This window comes from Pantherophis guttatus, chromosome 1, assembly GCF_059756535.1.
Source record: "Pantherophis guttatus breed Tessera chromosome 1, ASM5975653v1, whole genome shotgun sequence".
Taxonomy (NCBI): Eukaryota; Metazoa; Chordata; class Lepidosauria; order Squamata; family Colubridae; genus Pantherophis; species Pantherophis guttatus.
Window position 1 is genome coordinate 16,992,685 of NC_142063.1, and position 18,426 is coordinate 17,011,110.

At 45.4% G+C, this 18,426-nt stretch overlaps 1 protein-coding gene and 1 long non-coding RNA gene across 4 annotated transcripts in view; one reads left to right on the forward strand and one right to left on the reverse strand.

Moving 5' to 3' along the window:
• The window catches only part of GRIN3B (glutamate ionotropic receptor NMDA type subunit 3B), a 56,700-nt gene extending 51,683 nt beyond the window's left edge, over positions 1–5,017 (reverse strand). For 2 of the 3 annotated variants that reach the window (XM_087893891.1, XM_087893888.1), the window contains exon 1: positions 4,350–4,976. In XM_087893891.1, coding sequence (XP_087750017.1) covers positions 4,350–4,847 — 498 coding nt within the window. In that variant the 5' untranslated portion in view covers positions 4,848–4,976. Of the gene's footprint in view, positions 1–4,349 lie in introns of all 3 variants that reach the window. The other variant, XM_087893893.1, reaches the window with a different exon arrangement.
• A 122-nt stretch (positions 5,018–5,139) lies between these two features.
• The window catches only part of LOC132712604 (uncharacterized), a 45,350-nt gene continuing 32,063 nt past the window's right edge, over positions 5,140–18,426 (forward strand). Inside the window, exon 1 of the long non-coding RNA XR_009623250.2 lies at positions 5,140–5,430. This is a non-coding gene — a long non-coding RNA (uncharacterized LOC132712604). The remainder of the gene's footprint in view (positions 5,431–18,426) is intronic.

Below are 18,426 nucleotides of genomic sequence, written 5' to 3' on the forward strand. Positions count from 1 at the left end.
TCCAGTTCTCTGCAACAAGGCAATTTGCTAGATCAGTTTGCTTTCCAGAGGCTTTCTCCGGCTCTCCGAGGCACCAATTGTTTCACAAGGATGAGTAAAATCTCCAGGGCTTTCTGGCTACTATGATAGCCGCAACTTCTGATCCTCGGAGATGTCCAGCTGTAAAGACCAGCACGCTGGGAACAACTGAAATGCCCTCAGGTTTTAAATGCAAACTCCACACAAGCTTTTCGTTTCTGACTGTGCTTTTTTTTTTTCTTCCTTCCTTCCTTCCTTTCTTTCACCGATGTGCCGGCAGGAAATTGGTTTTTTCGCCAAGCCTGTATATGAAATACAGACGGTCTACCGGGGAAATTACTTGCCGGGAGACAAGGAGAAAAAGATGCTTTTGATCTGATCGATAGGATTTGATTTGAAAAAGAGAAAGAAAGGAAAAAAAAAAACACGGATGAGGGAGGAAATCCCTCTTTGGAATCTTTGTGTGACCTTGTAAGCCCATTTATTCTGTAAATAATTTCCTGAAGCGGGAGAAAAGGGACAGTAGAGATTCCAGAAACTCTGTTTGTCCCCCAAATAGTGTTTTAGCTAGATGGCACACAACGGAATGTGTGCACGCTTGATCCTATTGTTCCAAGGTACCCTAGTAGCTTTATTTGTGCCAGGCATGGGTTCCAACGACCCCAGCTTTGGGTACCTGCCTCCCCCCTGTTCCCAAGCAGCTCCCCCCACCCTTGGCTTTACACACCCAACCCATTTCTTAACTATCATCTGCAGGCTACTGCAGAACAGCAGAGGACGGGGAGCGTTACACAAACACCGGCAGGGCTAAAGCAAAGTGGCCGTGTGCCAGTAAAAGTGGGCATTGTCCAAAAGAGGGCTCCACTACCAACCCCCGTTTTTTTTTCTTCTTCTCCATAGAATGTTGCTCCCTGAGAAGATTTATTTCTAGCCTTGGTGAATTGCTCGAGTCAAACTCCTGGGCCACAAGGAGGGATTCCTGTATGCCACTGCAAAATGACACCTCGACCTCAGGTGTCCAACCTTGGCAACTTTTAAGACCTTCAACTCCCAGAATTCCCCAGCCAGCAGGAGAAGTCCCAAAATCTTAAAGTTGCTAAGGTTGGACACTCTTGACCTAGATCGTAACACTCTTGAGAAGGTAGAGCAGAGAAACAACAGGTTAAAATCCCAGCTCTGAAATCAATTTCATTGATTGGACATGACCCAGCGATTAACCTACCTTGCAAGGTTGTTGTGAAGATAAAAGAGGAGTGGTCTGATGTATTGGGAGGCAGGGGGAGGGTTCACAAGTGGGAAAGGGCTATAAGAATGGCACACACTTGCATCTACATACCTGCATCCGCACAGCTGCAGAAGAAACCTATTTCTGTCCCTAAAATATCTCAGAAGCTGCTGTCAATCCATACTATGTTAAATATCCATCAACAGACACAAAAAGATAGATCACATTTACATGCCATTCAAGAAGCAATGAAACAGCTCAGAAGGAAACAAAAAGACCACTGATGCGTCCTCTCCAACACCAGATAAACAAGGATTGACACCAGACAAACAATTGAACAGAAAATGATATCCCAACCAAGGAACCACCAGTAAAAAACCACAGGGCCACCAATAGTAGCAGGGCAAACTACTGTATATAAACAGGAAAGAGTGCACTATATATGTAAACACTCATTCACACTGATGATATTGCCTAGATGGATAATGAAACATCTGCAAGCAAATAGCCAAGCTCATCGAACACCAAGGTCTCCACCGTTAAATCCTAACCCATTTATATTCTCAGCTATTAAATAGAATAATTATGCAACATAGAAAAAAAACCAGCTTTCCTTTACAAAGGTCTTACAAATGTATAGGCGCTTTTTTTTTTTTAAACAAACTTAAATCTAAATATAGGCAGCACCTAGTGAGGATCCAATTTTCTGGGACACCTGACTTGGAGCAGCCGTACGTTGAGGAAGAAAGGCAGAAGGCACAGCAAAATTAAAATAAAATAAGGATCCCTAGATCCCTGCATGGAATAGCAATCACTCAGAGGATCAACATTCCACTGGAACCCATCTTACAGTGGCCGAGTACCAAAACTTCCACTTTTGGAAAAATTCTCTTTCTTCTGCAAAATATAAACTGCTGCAACTAATATGAAAATAACAGAGACATCAGAGCTTCTAAACAGAAGGCTTAGAACCTGTTATTTAGTGTGTGTGTGTGTGTGTGTGTGTGTGTGTGTGTGTGTGTTGGAGACACCATCATTAGGCTGGAAAGTTATTTCTCCTATTCCTGTTGCAACAGCTGTGGGTGTGATTGAAAAACAGAGAGGAAGGCAGCCTATGATTCAAAAGAGTCTCATTTTATACCAGGGGAGATTTACGTGCTGGAACAGGTATTGGAGCAAACTCAAAATCTGCTTTCTTGTCCCCTCCTGAAATGTTAAGTGAGTAGGACCACCAAGGGAAGAATTGAGGCTACAACAAGCACTCTGTGCTTTGAGATCAGAGCATCAGCTTTCCGTGGGGAAAAAAAATCTCCTGTTTTAGATCCCATCGTTTCCAAGGAAGGCTGGGAAACCCATTCTGTATATCAGATATCTCAAAGAGTCAACGCGAGCAATATTGAGCTACACAACTCAAAATTCAAACCTTTCCTATGTTTCTATGTACTGTGAGATGTTCTTCCAGAAATGAGACATCTTCAGTCTTACTGATTTCTCTCTGACTCCAGTTCTCACCAATTCCACAGCTAATAGGGTTAGTGTCCTGCAATATTACTTCTTAACCTGTGTCCTAGTTTCTTTGACCTAATATTTATAGGTAGACCACCTTTTGAATAGGGTGGCTCCCCAGTTCCTAGCATCTAACATTTAGGGATAGATTGCCTCTGAATAAGGAAGCTCTACTGTGCATGATGACTGAAGAAGAGCATGATTTGAAACAGGGGGAAAAAAAACCCTATCTAAATGAATACATTCTACTTCCCTACATTGAGTAGTGAGGATGACTCCAAGAATGCCACAAGCAAGGAATGAAAGCGACAACTGATCTTGTTTCGTCCCCAGAAATGGCAGAGGCAGATTGCCACTGTACTCCCAGGCTCCATTTCATTACCACACCTAGTAGAAGACGGGAAAGCAACATGAGGACACGTATAATTTATTCTTTGCCAAATGAGATTCATAGCAAGAAACGGCTATTGCAATCTTCCCAAACCTGATGCTCCTCATCAGATGCGCACTGGCAAAAGATGCTGAGAGTTGAAGTCCAAAACATCTGGATGGCAACCTGTTCCTTTGCTCCAGCGTCTCCTTCTGACTGTGGATACTGAAGGTGCTAATGAGTAAATTCTTGGGAGCTTCCATATCTAAGGGTAGCTTATCTGCTGTGGGGGACTAGCTAGAACTACAGTGCATGAGCTGGCTGACAATTGGTACCTTTGTTTGTCCTAAATATAGGATGATGATCTACGGGCAGGTATTTCCTGCATCCAACAGATGAAAGTCGACAGTTGGTGTCTATGGAAATTCACGGGAGTTGTAAATAATGGTTTAAAGATAAACAGCCCTGGCAGCAGAAATTCTCTTGCTGATATTTTTTCTAGCATACAGTAACCTGAAGAACGATGTGGAAATCAAGAGTAATCATCACAACACTCCATTTACAATAGAGGGGCACCACAGGAGTCAACCAAAGGGCCACAGCAACCAGAAACCGCCCAATCTTCTCTCCCCAGGAATCTGCCTCCCCTAAGATAGACTGCACCGGGCATGTGGAGGCTCCCAGCATCCTTTCAAACGGGACCACGGCTTACCCTGCTTCTTTTCTCCTCGGCAGCGGCCCTGGAAGATTTATTTATTTATTTATTTATTGGTCCAATTTATATGCCGCCCTTCTCCGTCGACTCAGGGCAGTTTACAATGCATTATAGCAATAGCCTTCATACTTTTGTATATTTATACAAAGTCAGCTTATTGCCCCCACAATCTGGGTCCTCATTTCACCTACCTTTGAAAGGTAGGGTAAATAGCCTGCATATTTTTATGTATATACCTGCTTATTAGGGCTTTCGCCCCCCCCCAAAGCGGTGTTGTTCTATACAAAGCTGGCTTATTGCCCCCACAATCCGGGTCCTCAATTTACCTACCTCGAAAGCATGGAAGGCTGAGTCAACCTTGAGCCTGGTGAGATTCGAACTGGCACTAATTGCAGGCAGCTGGCAGCTAAGCGCTAGCACTTAACAGCACTTAGACTGCTGCACCACCAAGGCACCAAGATAGGCTGCCCCTGGCTGTGGAGGCTCTAAGAGAAGGAGGGGCGAAGGAGGCTTACCCAGGTCCTGAAGGGCATCGGGGGCTCGTCGACATCATCGGCCGGGTCGCCCTCCTCCTCCTCCTCCTCCGGTTCCTGCCTGATGCTGATGAAGGGGATGTCCAGGAAGGCGGCGGCGAAATCCACCTGGAGCAGCTCCCGGCGGGACGCGGGAAAGGCGAGCACGGCGGCGACCCCTCGCACCACCAGCGCCTGGCACAGCCAGCGAGCCAGCGAGGCCGGGTCCCGATAGACGGGAGCCCCGGGCAACACCTCCAGGCTGAGGTTGTAAGGCAGGACGGCGGCGGCGGCGCGGCTGGCCCGAGCCAGGGCGTTGCGCACCCGGCTCTGCGCGCCTCCTCCGCGGGGCAGCAAAGCGCCCAGCTTCACCGTGTGCCCGATCCGCGCCAGGATGTGGCAGGGCTGCGGGTGACCCCGGCCCGGCGCGGGGAGCAGCAGCAAAAGGCTGCAGGGGAGCGCCAGGCACCAGCAGCAGAGGAGCGCCCGGCGCAACTCCATAGAGGAAGCCTGCGCGGCGTGGGCGGGCAAAGTTTGGGGTGCCCGGCCCCTCCGCCCCCCCCGCCGGCCCCTGGGTGGGCAGGAGGCCTGGGGGCGCCTAGGAGGGGAGGGAAGGGGCCGGGCAGGGCCCGCCCACGGGAGCGTCGGGGGCGGAGGAAGGAGCCCGGGCGCCGCCGGAGCTGCAGCCGATCCAGTGGCCGGGCGCTCTCTGCGCTCTGCGCTCTGGCTGGCGCTCGCTTTCCCGGGCGAAGGCTTGGCGCCGTTGGGCCACTGGGGGCGCTGGACCCGCCAAAAGAGGGCGGGTCGGTCGGCTCCAAAGAACCGGCTGCTTGGCAGCCTCCGGGCCGAGGTGGCATCGCTGCCTTGCGGGGCAGAGCCAACAAACGGGACGCCCGAGCGATGAGAGAGAGAGAGAGAGAGAGACGGGCCGATGGGGAAGAGGAGGAGGAGGAGGAGGCGTCCGAAAGCGAGCGGGAGAGGAAAAAAAGCGCAAGGCGAACGGGTTCAGCTCCAAGCACGTGGCCCCTGAGCACGTACAGAGGGCGGAGGAGGAAAAGATGGCCAGGGAACGAAGATGGACGAGGTGAGGCGAGAAGGGCGATCGGGATGTGGCGGAGGAGGAGGTAGCCAGTCAATCAATCAATTTATTTATTTTATTTATTTATTGGTTCGATTTATATGCCGCCTTTTCTCCGGAGACTCAGGCCGGCTTACAATGCGTTAAGCAATAGCCTTCCTACTTTTGTATATACCTGCTTAGTAGGGCTTTCGCCCCCCCCTCCCCACAATAAGCGGTGTTCTTTTTTATATTTAATTCATTAATCAATATCAGAATAGAGCTGGAAGGGAACCTTGGAGGTCTTGTAGTCCAACCCACTAGCATTTCAGACAAGTGGCTGTCCGGTCTTTTCGTAAAAACCGCTAGTTGTTGGAGCACTCACAACTTATTTATTTGTTTATTTGTTCATCTTTCTCCAAAGACTCAAGGCGGCTTACAATGCATTTAAAAACCATATATAAAACATTAAAAGTTAAACCATTAAAAACTTCTGCAGGCAATGAGTTCCACTGGTTCATTGTCCTCACTGTTAGGAAGTTTCTCCTCAATTCCAGGTTGCTTCTCTCCTTGATTTAGTTTCCATCCGTTGTTTCTTGCCTTCCCCTCTCTGGTTATAGTAGGGTTAGTGGTTATAGTAGGGTTAGTGGTTATAGTAGGGTTAGTGGCTTGGATCTTCTGCCGGGTAGGAGACGGAGCTCCGAGCAGACCGAGGGGCGGATGGAGATTAGAGGAGAGATCGGTTCCTTCCTGCGCGCGGAACCGGTGCAGAGCGTCTCTGAGGGTGTGCAGAGTGCAGGGAAGGGCGATCCAGGGTGCCAGGGAGGGACGGAGAGGATGGGCCGCTATCCACTGATGTGACCAATAAAAAAAAACATAGGCAGAGTAGAAAGAAAGCTGGCGAAAGTGGAGTTTGTTTCCAACGTGCTTGGCGAAAAGTATCGATTGGTCGGGAGCCTGTAGCAACAAAATGGAACTCCCTTGTTCAGAGGCAGTCTACCTCTAAGCGATAAACGCCAAGGACAAATAAAGAAGGTTGATTCTTCCCAGCTCCGCATTGCTGGAAACAAAATAATGAGCTGAATCCGTGTTTTATCCAAGCCAAACTTAAATTAAATTGAGACGGGAGTTTAGGTTACTCGCCGTCTTCAGGATTGTTTGGGACTTCCACAGAAACTGTTTTAGCCAAAAGTTCACATCATTTGGTGTGAAACCGATAAAATGATTTTTAAAGCATTATTCTTATATGGACCGATAGTTTTGTCGTTCAGTGCAAGATTCAATTGCACCAGCGTGGAGGATAATGGATCCTGGGGTCTACTCTAGAGGAAGCATTAGAACAAAAAATAAAAAATAAAAAAATAAAAGACCCTCCTTATTTAGATGCAGTCTACCTCTGAACCAGTGGTGAAATCCAAATTTTTTTACTACCGGTTCTGTGGGCGTGGCTTGGTGGGCGTGGTGTGACTTGGTGGGTGTGGCTTGGTGGGCATGGCAGGGGAAGGATACTGCAAAAATCCCCATTCCCTCCCCACACCTGGGGGAAGGATATTGCAAAATCTCCATTCCCACCCCACTCCAGGGGAAGGATACTGCAAAATCCCCATTCCCTCCCCACTCCTGAGGGAAGGATATTGCAAAATCTCCATTCCCACCCCACTCCAGGGGAAGGATACTGCAAAATCCCCATTCCTTCCCCACTCCAAGGGAAGGATACTGCAAAATCCCTATTCCCTCCCCACTCCTGGGGGAGGGATATTGCAAATTCTCCATTCCCACCCCACTCCAGGGGAAGGATACTGCAAAATCCCCATTCCCTCCCCACTCCTGGGGGAAGGATATTGCAAAATCTCCATTCCCACCCCACTCCTGGGGGAAGGATACTGCAAAATCTCCATTCCCACCCCACTCCAGGGGAAGGATACTGCAAAATCCCCATTCTTTCCCCACTCCAGGGGAAGGATACTGCAAAATCCCCATTCCCTCCCCACTCCTGGGGGAAGGATATTGCAAAATCCCCATTCCTTCCCCACTCCAGGGGAAGGATACTACAAAATCCCCATTCCTTCCCCACTCCTGGGGGAAGGATATTGCAAAATCTCCATTCCCACCCCACTCCAGGGGAGGGATACTGCAAAATCCCCATTCCCTCCCCACTCCTAGGGGAAGGATATTGCAAATTCTCCATTCCCACCCCACTCTGGGACCAGCCAGAGGTGGTATTTGCTGGTTCTCTGAACTACTCAAAATTTCCGCTACCGGTTCTCCAGAACCTGCTGGATTTCACCCCTGCTCTGAACAGCAGGTAAGAGGTGTTTCACCATAAAGGGTGAGGGGTGGAATTGAGACTTGTAAATAAGTGGAACAGTCATGCCGAGGAAATATATATACATCTCCCTTGCACACAGAAATCTATTTTCACACCACAGTCTTCTTTTAATAAGCTATCAGTGTTGAAATTTCCATCTCCCCCATCAACCAAGCCATTTTATTTGGAAATCAATTCACTTAAGGTGGTACAGTAATTGTATTTTCAACGTGGGTACCCTTCGCTGTCATAAAAGCCCTTCAGGAATCAACAAGAGATTCTCGGCACCAGGAAAAAATATTAAAATGCTAGGAGAATTCCAAAGCTGAGTGAAATGAAATGCAATCTATTTATTTGGGGTTGTTTGGGTTTTTTTTTAATGTCGCCGTTCCTGGAGCCATTTTTTTCCCAAGCATCTGTCTTTTTCACTGCTCTGTAAAATGAAATCTTTGAAAACTCATGCCAGGCATTTTTTCCCCTAGCTTTTCAAATTAAAGGTTCAACGTGAGGTTTTAATTCCAGCCAAATTGATATTTACCCCTTTCCGTTTCCGAAGATTAGACTATAAATATTCTTCCTCTTTATACGGATTGTTCCATGATGTCACAGCAGCTGAGCCAATCCATGTCAGGGATGACACTACAGGCAGTCCTTGACTTACAACAATTCATTTACTGACTGTTCAAAGTTACGACGGCACTGAAAAAAAGTCACTTACGACCATTTTTCACACTTATGACCGTTGCAGCATCCCCAGGGTCACATGATTTACATTCGTCACTTATCAAGATTTACATGCTTGATAAGTAACTCACATTTATGACCGTTGCTGTGTCCCAAGGTCACGTGATCCCCTTTTGTGACCTTCTGACAAGCAAAGTCAATGGGGAAGCCAGATTCACTTAACAACGTGTTGCTAATTTAAGAACTGCAGTGATTCGCTTAACAAATGTGGCGAGGACAGTCCTAAAACAGGGCAAAGTTAACAAATTTCTCACTTGACAAAACATAAATTTTGGGCTCAGTTGTGGTTGTAAGTTCAGGACTGCCTGTATAAGAAGAATATCCTATATAGGCAGTCCTTGACTTACAACCACTTGTTTAGCGGACGTTCAAAGTTACAAAAGCACGAAAGAAAGTGACTTACAACCAGCTCTTGCACTTAACAACTATCACAGCATCTCCATCAGTGGTGGGTTCCAGTCGGCTTTCTCTTCATGCACACGCTCCGCGCAAGCGCGTTAGGAATCTGCTCAGCTGAGGTGCGGCAATCCACTCTGCCGCACCTATCAGCTGGGCTAAAAAAGAAGAAATAAAAGGTAGGAATAACGTAGGGGCGGGCGGGAGGGCCCAGCTCCTGGACAAAGAGAACCGGTTCGGTGATGTCATATTGTCACTGCTATCGGCTCGGCCGAACCGGGCTGAACCAGGAGAAACCCACCACTAATCTCCATGGTCACATGATCAAAATTCTGGCCCTTGGCAACCAGCATGTATTTATGACGTTTGCAGTGTCCCACGGTCACTTCAGTGCCATTTGTGGTCATAAGTCAAGGACTACTTGCATATTTCCATACAGATTCCCAGCCTGAAGAGAGCGTGACATATATGGACTGCTGGTTTTACTAAATACTATTTGTGTGCTTCACATTCAGAGTGTTCAAAGCTGGGAATTAATAATGAGCACTAAATCCTGTAACCTATAAATAATAGTATTATGTAACAGCATTCTGTTTTTATCAATCAGAGGTCCGTAATAACAGGACTATGCTGTTTCCTTGGCAACATTTTCAGAAGTGATTTGCCAATATCTTCATTTGGGATTGTTTTGTTTTGGTTTTTTTGACTTCCCTGCCTCAGTAGAGAGTACAGGTGGTTCTCGACTTACAACAGTTCATTTACCCTATTTCAGGGGTGAAATCCAGCAGGTTCTGACGAACTGGTAGCGGAAATTTTGAGTAGTTCGGAGAACCGGCAAATACCACCTCTGGCTGGCCCCAGAGTGGGGTGGGAATGGAGATTTTGCAATATCCTTCCCCTAGGAGTGGAGAGGGAATGGGGATTTTGCAGTATCCTTCCCCTGCCATGCCCACCAAGCCACGCCCACCAAGCCACAGCACGCCCACCATACCAAACCACACCCACCAAGCCACGCCCACAGAACCGGTAGTAAAAAAATTAGAATTTCACCACTGCCCTGTTTCCCCCAAAATAAGACATCCCCTGATAATAAGCCCAATCGGGCTTTTGAGCGCATGGCAATAAGGCCAAGCGCTTATTTCAGGGTTCAAAAAAATATAAGACAGGGTCTTCAAAGTTACAACAGCACTGAAAAAAGTGACTTATAGCAATAGCACTTATATATCGCTTTACAGTGCTTTATAGCCCTCTCTAGGCGGTTTACAGAGTCAGCCTCTTGCCCCCAACAATCTGGGTCCACATTTTACCCACCTCGGAAGGATGGAAGGCTGAGTCAACCTTGAGCCTGGTGAGACTTTGAACTGCCAAATTGCAGTCAGCCAGCAGTCAGCAGAAGCAGCCTGCAATACTGCACTCTAACCACTGCGCCATTTAGGACCATTTTTCAAACTTATGACCATTGCAGCAACCCCATGGTCACATGGTCATATTTATGACGGTTTGCAGGGTCCTGGGGCCACATAATCCCTTTTTGCGACCTTCTGAAAAGCAAAGCCCATGGGGATTCACTTAAAAATCGTGTTGCTAACTTAACACCTGCAATGATTCGCTTAACAACTGTAGCTAGAAAGATCGTAAAATGGGGCGAAACTCACTTAACAGCATACATTTTCAGCTCAATTGGGATCAGAAGTCGAGGACTGCCTGTAGATGGCCCAAATCCACCTAGCTGGCATTTGTATCCGAAGAAACATTAGAGCTCTGTACCTAGAGTAGCACCGTTTTTTTAAATAATCAATAAGCTATTTAATAATTAAAAAATAGGTCAGTAGTTTTATCTCTTTTTTTGCGGATAGGACTGGATCTCAGGCTTGGCTGTTAAAAAAAAAAAAGTAAAGTAAGGTTTGAAATAGATGTGTTCATCACAGAAGTTTAACCTGATGGCTGAAATAAGCCATTTTCTGAACTGGTTAAGGCTGTTGTGTGAATGTTGACACTAACTTTTTGAAGAAGTGGGTACTGTCGACCTCACCCCATTCCTAAGAGGTCTTTAAGGGGCGTGCATAAGCGCACCATTCCTAATAATCACCCCTTCCTAATAATTACCCCATTCCTAATAATTACTCCATTCCTAATAATTACCCCTTCCTAATAATTACCCCATTCCTAAGAGGTGTTTAAGGGGCGTGCATAAGCGCACCATTCCTAATAATCACCCCTTCCTAATAATTACCCCATTCCTAATAATCACCCCATTCCTTATAATCACCCCTTCCTAATAATCACCGCATTCCTAATAATTACCCCATTCCTAATAATCACCCCATTCCTAATAATCACCCCTTCCTAATAATTACCCACTTCCTAATAATTACCCCTTCCTAATAATCACCCCATTCCTAAGAGGTGTTTAAGGGGCAGGCATAAGTGTACCATTCCTAATAATCACCCCTTCCTAATAATCACCGCATTCCTAATAATTACCCCTTCCTAATAATCACCGCATTCCTAATAATTACCCCATTCCTAATAATCACCCCATTCCTAATAATCACCCCTTCCTAATAATTACCCACTTCCTAATAATTACCCCATTCCTAAGAGGTTTTTAAAGGGCGGGCATAAGCGCACCTTTCCTAATAATCACCCCATTCCTTATAATCACCCCTTCCTAATAATTACCCCCTTTCTAATAATTACCCCTTCCTAATAATCACCCCTTCCTAATAATTACCCCCTTCCTAATAATTACCCCCTTCCTAATAATTACCCCCTTCCTAATAATCACCCCTTCCTAATAATTACCCCCTTCCTAATAATTACCCCCTTCCTAATAATCACCCCATTCCTAAGAGGTTTTTAAAGGGCGGGCATAAGTGTACCATTCCTAATAATCACCCCATTCCTAATAATCACCCCTTCCTAATTATTACCCCATTTCTAAGAGGTCTGTAAGGCATGTGCATAAGCGCACCAGCGTGCCTACCATACTTTTATTCGTATCCATTTCATGTATTCATAATCATGTTTATACTTATATCTGTTATCTAACACATGCTTGACGAAACAAACAAACAAACAAACAAACTGTATTGAGAATTATTGCCCCACATCGCACACAAGAAAGAAGGTATTCCTACCTAGTATATACTTCAGTATTTAAAATTATCAGAGAAGTTATTGTTTTTCATATGGATTGGTAAAACAAATCAATTAGAATACATTCCATAGTATTTCCAGTAGACATATTTTACATTTTCCAACATATTTCTATTTTATTGGGCCATTGTCAGCCAATAAAAAATAATTGAATAGCAGAAAAAGAGAGAAAAAGAGACTCTGACTTCCCATAGCCAAAATACTGCCAAATTTGAGTGAATGTTGATTTTTTTTTTTTTAGAATCATGAAGCTATTTTTGATAACAGTGTCTTCAGAAGATAATAATTGTAGCTCAGGGTTGAACTGGGAGTCCTTGGTTATTTTCCTGCAGACTTTTCATTATAGCAATATCAATAGCACTCAGACTTATATACTGCTTCATGGTGCTTTACAGCCCTCTCTAAACCATTTACAGAGTTGGGATATTGTCCCCAACAATCTGGCTCTTCATTTCACCGACCTTGGAAGGATGGAAGTCTGAGTCAACCTTGAGCCAGTGTATTTATTTTATTATTTATTTTATTTTTATTTTGTCGCATTTCTATGCTGCTCAACTCCCAAGGGACTCTGGGCGGCTTCCAACAAAGAATAAAACAATGCGAACAATCCCATAAAAAATGTTAAAAAGAAAAACATTAAAAACTTTAAGAACATAAAAACACATGCACTCCAATTCGTGGCCGGGTCTTACAAGATCATCACAATGAGATCAACGGCCCCAGGCCTGCCGGAAGAGCCAGGTCTTCACCGCTTTGCAGAAGGCCAATAGGGTGGGGGCAGTCCGGACCTCAGGAGGTAATTGGTTTCAGAGAGCCGGGGCAGCCACAAAGAAGGCCCTCCCCCGCGGGCCCGCCAGCTGACATTGTTTAGCTGACGGGACCCGGAGGAGACCGACTCTGTGGGATCTTACCGGTTGCTGGGAGCTATGTAGTAGAAGGCAGTCTCGAAGATAGCCTGGCCCTGAGCCATATAGGACTTCAAAAGTAATGACCAACACCTTGAATTGCACCCGGAGACCAATAGGGAGCCAGTGCAGCTCGCGGAGAATTGGTGTAATGTGGGTGTATCTAGTCGCACCCATTATAACTCGCGCGGCTGCGTTCTGGACCAACTGTAGTCTCCAAACACTTTTCAAGGGTAGCCCCATGTAGAGCGCGTTGCAATACTCTAACCGTGAGGTGACAAGAGCATGAGTGACTGTGAGGAAGTAGGATCCGTCCAAGTAGGATCCATCAACACCCGGCCTGTGCAGCTAGTAGCTGATTCCAACAGCGAGGAGGCTGGTGTGGTGCTGCGCCAGCAGCCTGTGCAGCTGGCACTCGAGTCGGACAATGAGGAGGCTGGAGAAGATGTGGTGCCAGAGGCAGGGATTCAGCCAGGGCCTTCAGAACCTCCAGAAGCATCCATGGGTGAAGAGGAAGAAGAGGAGGAGCCTCTTCTCGATGCACGGGCACGCAGAGCTGTCAAAAGGCAGGAGTGGCTCCTCAGGAGGAGGTCTCCTCGAGAGTAAGGCTTGGGGCTAATTGGCCACTCCCTTAGCCTATTTAAGGATGGATGACGTCTGAGGCAGTTTGCAGGGAACAACTTCGTTCACTCTCCTTCGCGTCTGGATCTTAGTTCTTTTATCAGTTTCCTGCAAATTGCTTCTGGGCTTTCTGCCAATCCTAGTAAGATTACGATTATTTATTCTTTGGATTCTTGTAGGCTGTTAAGAAAGTTAATTAACAGCCTTAGTTTGAAAAAGACTGATTTAATTTAGTAAACTAAGGTTTGTACAGACTTTGTGCGTGCTGCGTTCTTTGGGTCGAACTGTTGACAGTGGGCAGTGCGTTAAACAGCAATACTGCATTCTGATCACTGCATGGCTAGTATGCACTCCAACCAGGTATAGGTAGTCCTTGACTTGTGGCCACAGTTGGGACTAGAATTTCCATTGCTAAGCAAGGCGGTTGTTAAGCAAATTGCACACCCGATTTTATGATCTTATTTGCCATGGTTGTTAAGCAAATCATTAATTGAATCAATACAGCTGTTAAGCGAATCCAGCTTTCCCCGTTGACTTTGCTTGTTGGAAGCCAGCTGGGAAGATCATAAATGGTGATGCTGCAGTTCTTGTAAATTCATACCAGTTGCCAAGATCCTGACTTTTCATCAGGTGACTGTGGGGACACTGCGATAATTGTAAATGCGAGTAATGGTCATAAATCACTTCCCCCCCCAGTGCCCTTGTAATTTCAATTACAATTTCAAATGGCCGTTCAACAAATCGTTATAAGTCAAGGACTACCTGTAACATCTTCAGCGCAGTGAATTCGTTTCCAAGTCAGCTAATGAAATATCTGCAAGACAACCAAGCTCAGAGAGCACCAAGGACTCCACAAAAATGTCTTTATTTATCCAATGTACGTACAATTCCTGGAATGTGATTTGCATTGCTGAGTGTGAGAAACGGAGACCTTAAGTAGCCCTGCTCAGTGTAGCATTATTAGCAATGAATAATCCAGCAAGAAGACGAATTGCATGAGGGAAGCATTTAAGGAGAAACCTCTTCCAAAATTTAAATTCCTTCAAATTTCTTCTCGAATCTTTGGTTTTTCTATATCAGCGATCAGAACGCGCTGCTTCGTCTGCAAACACACTTTTTAAAAAATAACCTATTTCCTGTGGATAACTGTGGATTTGTATGCATAACTCACCTTGAATTGTTTTTTTTTAAAAAAAACACCCAATTTTTATTCCACCTGTTTTCCAACAGACTCAAGGGAATACCGTTCATTGCCTGTGGTTTATCTTCACAGCAGCCCTTAGCAGAAACTCCCAATGCTGTCATTCAATCTCCAGAGCTGGAGCAAGAGAAACATCTGTTTAATTCATGCCCCGGGTTCAATTACTGCAGTGAGAATAGAAGCAGTTTGCATTTTTAAAAGTATTTTTCTTATGGCCTGTGGTGCTGTCCAAGATGTTTTGGAAGCTTGGAAAAACAATAGGATGGCTACTCTTACTACTCCTGCTAGTATTGTATTGAGCAAGGCATGATTCAAATAAGAAAAAGAAAAGTCCGCCCAACAAAATTAATTTCCACCTTAACAGCCAAATCAATAAACACATTAATAATTAAGACAAACTAGATGCAGCCACTACTCTACCTATTTAAAGCAATGCCTTGCAGTTTGCTCCACTTTACATAGAGTGATTATCTGCCATCAGGTTGGTGGCTTAGTGACCACATAGATTTTCTCTGTAAATATCAATCCCTAAACTGATCCCAAGCATGTATAAATCCATAATTAAAATAACAGAGCTACTAATTTAGGAAACGCCAATATGAATGAGATATATTGGGGTTATCAGTCCCTACGCCAACCTGCTCATTCAATAAAAAAAGTATTTAAAACTGTTTTAAAGACTATAAAACTTTCACAACAGAAAATGGAAAAGGGGAAATGATTCCTGAACCAGACCCCAGGGCTGGAAATAGCAAAGGACTGGCCTGCAGTGCCTCTGCCAGTGAAAACGGAGCTTGGGAGGGCCGCACATGCCCCCCCCCAGCTCCATTTTCGCTGGCAGAGAGTTGCAGGAGGCTATCGCAGCCGAAAATGGAGCTTGGGAGCCTGTTTTCTCTGGCAGAGCGCTCGGGCCACCACAGGCCCCCAACACGAGTGACGTTGAACTGACCTCGCCCACCCTGGCCATGCCCGCCCCGGGCCCTACAAGGTCAAACACAACCCTGATGTGGCCCTCAATGAAATCGAGTTTGACACCCATGCTCTAAACCAAAGTTTCTCAACTTAGGCAATTTTAAGATGTCGTGGATGGACTTTAACTCCCAGAATTCATCAGTCCAAACATCTTAAATTTTGCCAAGGTTGAGAAACCCTGCTCTAAATAGTGGTTTGAAAAGGAAGCCATTAAGAAGTTGTGCGATGTCATGAGAAATATGGTGTGGAAAGTCTTGAAATGCCCAAATTGCGATTTTTTGACAACTGAACTGCCCAAATTGCATTTTTGGACAGGTGGATTTGACATTCACGGACTGTCCTTTACTCTATGAGGTTGTTCAGGCAGGTGACTCCATCTTCTTTTATTGTTGGGAGTGGGTGAGTGGGTGGCTGCCAACATTTCCAGAATGTGCTTCTTGGGAACTGAATGTCAACCAGTGTTCCTCGAGGATCTTGGAGTTACTGGGGACTAAAATGTCTTGACATCAAGGTATGCTTTACCTTCATCTGATGATCAAATAAGGTTCGAGACTTTACGGTTCTCCAGAATGAGTCACTTGAAACAGAAAGGATACTGCATTTGAAATTTGTTGCAAACTCTCTTTCTCTAGCAGCAATGGACCATGTTTTCAAAGACGGAGAGTCTACTTTAGGGTATGCCTCAGTGGTGCTATTCAGCCGGTTCAATCCGGTTCGGCGAACTGGTAGCAGTGGCTGCAGGAGGCTCCGCCTACCTGCCTGGACATCATCACATCCCGTTTTTGACGCTCTGTGCATGCATAAAAGGTCCTGCGCATGCAGGGAGGTGGTGCATGTGCTCCCATTTACGAACCGGTAGCGAAGTTAAGTGAATAGCAACCCTGATATGGCTGGCTGGGGAATTCTGGTAGTTGAAGTCCACATGTCTTAAAGTTGCCAAGATTGGGAACCTTTGTTCTACTTGACTTGGTTTTTATGAGGCCAAGTGTATGTATTAAACCACGGTTTTCTGTTTCTCTCTTTGGGTTTTTGAATGGAACTTCTCTCACTTACCCCATTAATCTGGAACTTTACCATTCTCAGAACAGATTTTGGCCAGGTGTGCGAGGAGGGAATTCCAAAAGCCACAGAAAGGCTTCGACTCTGTGTAGGTGCCAAAAAAACGGAGAATCATGGGCTTTCCTGATAGCCTGGCTATATGTGAGGATTATTTAATTATTAGATTAGTTTTCAAATCTTACCCATATTATTTTTATAATTAACTCAAAGTGGTGACGATAAGTAATACATCTTCCCCCTCCTATTTGCCTCACAACACCTCTGTGAGGTGAATTGGGCTGAGAGAGAGAGTGGCTGGCCCAAAGTCACTCAGCTGGCTTCCATGCCTAAAATGGGATTAGAACTCACTGTCTTCTGGTTTCTAGTCTGGTGCTTCAACCACTAAACCATTGTAGTACTGGCACATCAAGAGGGGCACCAGTACCATCACCCCTCTCCCCTCCAAGAGGCAAGTAGAAAGAGTTCCTAACTCATCTCCTCCTTGGTCTGCCTTTTTTCACTGCCAGTGCCAGTGATTAAATCCAGGAATTTGCATTGGAAGCAGACGCACTGTTGCACGTTAGTTAATCCTCGAAATAAACGGCGGGATGCATGCCCTTAAAACAGTCTAGAGGTTAACGGCTGCCTTCGCCGCCGCCCATTGGGGTCTAGAACAGGGGTGCCTGGGGATACCCACTGCTAATGCAAACACTGTACATCTCAATCATGTCCTGCCTAGATTGTGTGTGTGTGTCTCTCTCTCTCTGTGTGATGATTCTCCGTCCTGGTTCCATTGCCAGGTCCTGAATGTTTGCACAGCTTTAATCCATGTGACTTAAAAACTGCATCTGTTCAAGGAAGGAAAGGAAAGGAAAAAGGAAGGAAAGGAAAGGAAAAGAAAAGGAAAAGGGAGGAAGTGAAGGGTGGCAGGAAAGGAAAGGAAAGGAAAAAGGAAGGAAAGGAAAGGAAAGGAAAAAGGAAGGAAAGGAAAGGAAAAAGGAAGGAAAGGAAAAAGGAAGGAAAGGAAAGGAAGAAAAGGAAAGGAAAGGAAAAAGGAAGGAAAGGAAAGGAAAAGGAAAGGAAAGGAAAGGAAAAAGGAAGGAAAGGAAAAAGGAAAAAGGAAGGAAAAGAAAGGAAAAAGGAAGGAAAGGAAAGGAAAGGAAGAAAAGGAAAGGAAAGGAAAAAGGAAGGAAAGGAAAGGAAAGGAAAAAGGAAGAAAAGGAAAGGAAAAGAAAAAGGAAGAAAAGGAAAGGAAAGGAAAGGAAAGGAGAGAGTAAAGGAAAAAGGGAGGGAGGGAGGGAGGAAAGGGGGAAGGCAAGCAAGCAGGAAGACAAGTGTACAAGAAGCAGACCAATGTGAAATCTAGACCAATTCCTGCTGCCTTTTTAGTAACCAGAACGAGGCGTTCTGTTATTATCTCTCTACTGTTTTTTTCCCCCTCTAGACATGCTTCACTGTATGTGTGACCAGAATTCAAAATCTAAGCACTGAGATTCTTTTCCTTTCCATTTTTTTGCGGTGGTGGGTGGTGGGAGTGGGGAAGGAACAAGCATTAGAAGCGGTAAGGAGGAAGGAAGGGTTAAGAGATTATGTTTGTTCCAGAAAGCCTTTGAGCCTTCATTATTGCTAGAAATAATAAAGCTTAGATGGTCTTGGATGGTGTTTTGGAAATTAGATAA